Here is a 2,955-nt window from a genome sequence, read left to right on the forward strand (position 1 = left end):
ATATCGTCCTCTTTTGGAAGGTCAAACAAAGTAGTTTCGCTTTCACAACGAAGCACACAGCGTCTTCACGACATGGCTGCAGTGTCAACAATACTACAGCGAGAATAAAAGTTACTCCTTCTTTCTTTGCGTGAACATTTGGGCGGTGTTATGCAAATCTTCCCACATCGTGATGTAGACATGTGGGTGCGTGTTAGAACGAGCCGTTTTAGGTAGGCGTGGCTGACTCTTAACTTTTATAAAGAATATCTCTTTGGATTTGAGACTTTAGTCTTTGCAACTTTACAGATCTTCTTTATGCACCAAGAGCTTGTAACACTCCAAAGAGAAAGGAAAAATTGAAATCGCATCATATGACCCCTTTAAATCACATCATTAAAGTGTTTTCGTGATATTTTTGCAGTGACATTCAGAGGTCTTTTTCCTCTTTCATATGCATTCACATAGATATAGTATACAGAATAGATAATTCCTTCAAAAACACATTGAAGTGAAATTTAATTTAACTACAAGTTTAGTTCAGTATGATTAAAACATTTTTTTCCCTCATCGGCTAGTTCTTAGTTTTAACTGTTTTAACTCATATCCACAGTTCTCTCATGTTGTGTAGTTTGTTTGTTGTTTTCAGCAAAAAGATCCTCCAGCAGCTGTTGGTTTGTGTTTCAGGTGTTTCTGCTGCTGAACGAGATAAAATGAAGAGAAAGTCAGTGAAGGAGGGAGAATCTGTCACTTTAGACACTCATGTAATAAACAAACCAGATAATTTAATGTGGCATTTTAATGAAACTCCCATCGCTGTAATCACTGGAGATCAGAGTATCTGTACAGATGATCAGTGTGAAGATGCTGAAGAGAGATTCAGAGACAGACTGAAGCTGGACAATCAGACTGGATCTCTGACCATCACAAAAACCAGAACCACAGACTCTGGACTTTATAAACTACAGATCAACAGCAACAGCACAATCCGCATCACCAGTGTAAAGAGCTTCAGTGTTACTGTCACTGGTGAGTATCATTTAGTCATTCAGTGAATTTTCCCTTGAGCAGTTTTTTCAGTCCAGTTTGAAATGTTAAAATCAACCCAGTAAATGTTTTCATTGCGGTTGACTTAAAAAAAAAAGTGATTAATAACTGAGGTTTAGACAGATTGGACATTGGTCTTAAGCTTGGGGTGTAACCATGCCTTCCTCCCCCTCACATCAATGTTATCATATTATCATCAGATTATCAGTTGCCCAATTATAATAATGACTATGTTTTCAGCTGACCTAACAGGAATATATGCTGCTGTTTCTGCTGTTCTGATGTTCTTGGTTGCATCTGCTGGTTTAATTTACTCTTGCAAGTGCCATTCAAGAAGGACATGTGAGTGTTACATACAGCTGATTTAACAAGATGGAAATTTGAGATTTGTTGTGTGGAAATAATCTTAAAACACCAGTTAACCAAAGAAATGTGTGTTTAATTCGAGTTATTATTTTTCTTACAGAAATCAGGACGCAGCGAAGTCATCAGGTGAGATACAATGTGTACTGAATCTGTCTGACTGGAAAATAAAAATAAATAAATATTGCTTAGAAACACCAATAATTTTTATAGAAACACCAGTAATAACTGACTCTTCAAGACAGCACTGCTCTCATGCTGTTACACTTTATATTAAAAACAGTGGTGTGATTAAATGTTATGTTATAATATAATTGTATTCATTTATTACATTTTCTGATTTATATTTACCATAAGTTGTTACAATGGTCAATAAGTAAAAAAAAAATTATAAAAAATATTCATTGTAATATTAAAAAAATTAAACATGTAACATTTATGTCAGTGACCATATAAGGCCTTTCCAGGATATTTACAAAACCAATAAACCATTAAAATGTTTAGTACATTAACTTATAATATTATAACTTATTATAATAATTATTATAATATTTATTTATGTGTTTTATTTTTTTCTGTTTTCCTACAGGCAAATGGTGTTGAAGACTCATCCTCAAATCAGACTGACCCTGTAGTGGCAAACACTCCTAATGAATCGTCGTCAAACCAGACTGAGCCTGAGGCGGCCAGTGAGACATTAACATAACCCTATTTTTCATTTTGATATTTTCATTGAAAAGAAACATGGAGAGGAGTTGAGAAACGAGAGAAGTGGATAAAGCTATCATTACTCAAAGAAAAATAGCTTATTATAGATATAGCTTATTATATTACAGATTTAGATTTCAGCAGTCGGTACCAATACCAGTCATTAAACACTAAATGTAACTATATCAACATGCAGTATTGTTGACAAAAAGACAAGACTAAAATTAAGTTTTAATTTACTAAAATCCTTTTTTTCCCCAAAAAAATTTGTATGAGAAATATAATAAATCTGGAAATTAGATTTTGAGCAAAGTAATCATGATGATCAGTTAAACCATTGTGCAGCGTGACTAAATTTCATGTTTTCTTTTACTAAAATTAGAAAACTAAAACTTAGCCAAAAAAAAAAAAAAAATGATAAAGAAGGGGACCATAAATGTCCTTAATGAGATTTAATTGGAGATTGAATAGAAGAAAGACAGCAAGAGGACAGAGAAGTGCAGTGAAGGTGAGCTGGGGTGACTGAAGCGATCCTGCGTTCTCTGTCTAACTGTTAATGGCTGGTGAAAGTAGGCCAGTGTTTCTTTTATTATGGCCCACAGATCTCTAATGCCTTTGATGCAGGGCAGCTTTTTTTCTCTCTCTCTCTATACACAGGCACACGCACTTGTTCTCTCACTTACTAATAAGATCTCATTTGGAATGGCGCTGGCCTTTTTGGAGCCAGGAGCTTAGTGGCCTTATTTTCACCTATAAACAGAGGTAGGCGATTGCACTCAGGGACCCTGCAGCTCTGGTTGTGCTGAACTTACTATGAGTCTCTCTCTGTCAGTCTGTGTTCTTTCTGCCTCAGAAGTC

At 35.1% G+C, this 2,955-nt stretch overlaps 1 protein-coding gene across 1 annotated transcript in view; it reads left to right on the plus strand.

Moving 5' to 3' along the window:
• The window catches only part of LOC107721238 (contactin-3-like), an 8,219-nt gene extending 5,810 nt beyond the window's left edge, over positions 1-2,409 (plus strand). Inside the window, exons 6-9 of the mRNA XM_016529167.1 lie at positions 667-1,008; positions 1,267-1,368; positions 1,493-1,518; positions 1,979-2,409. Coding sequence (XP_016384653.1) covers positions 667-1,008; positions 1,267-1,368; positions 1,493-1,494 — 446 coding nt within the window. The 3' untranslated portion in view covers positions 1,495-1,518; positions 1,979-2,409. The remainder of the gene's footprint in view (positions 1-666; positions 1,009-1,266; positions 1,369-1,492; positions 1,519-1,978) is intronic.
• Positions 2,410-2,955: the final 546 nt, after the last annotated feature.

The sequence above is a fragment of the Sinocyclocheilus rhinocerous genome, unplaced genomic scaffold (assembly GCF_001515625.1).
Source record: "Sinocyclocheilus rhinocerous isolate Xijiao unplaced genomic scaffold, SAMN03320098_v1.1 scaffold1566, whole genome shotgun sequence".
NCBI lineage: Eukaryota > Metazoa > Chordata > Actinopteri > Cypriniformes > Cyprinidae > Sinocyclocheilus > Sinocyclocheilus rhinocerous.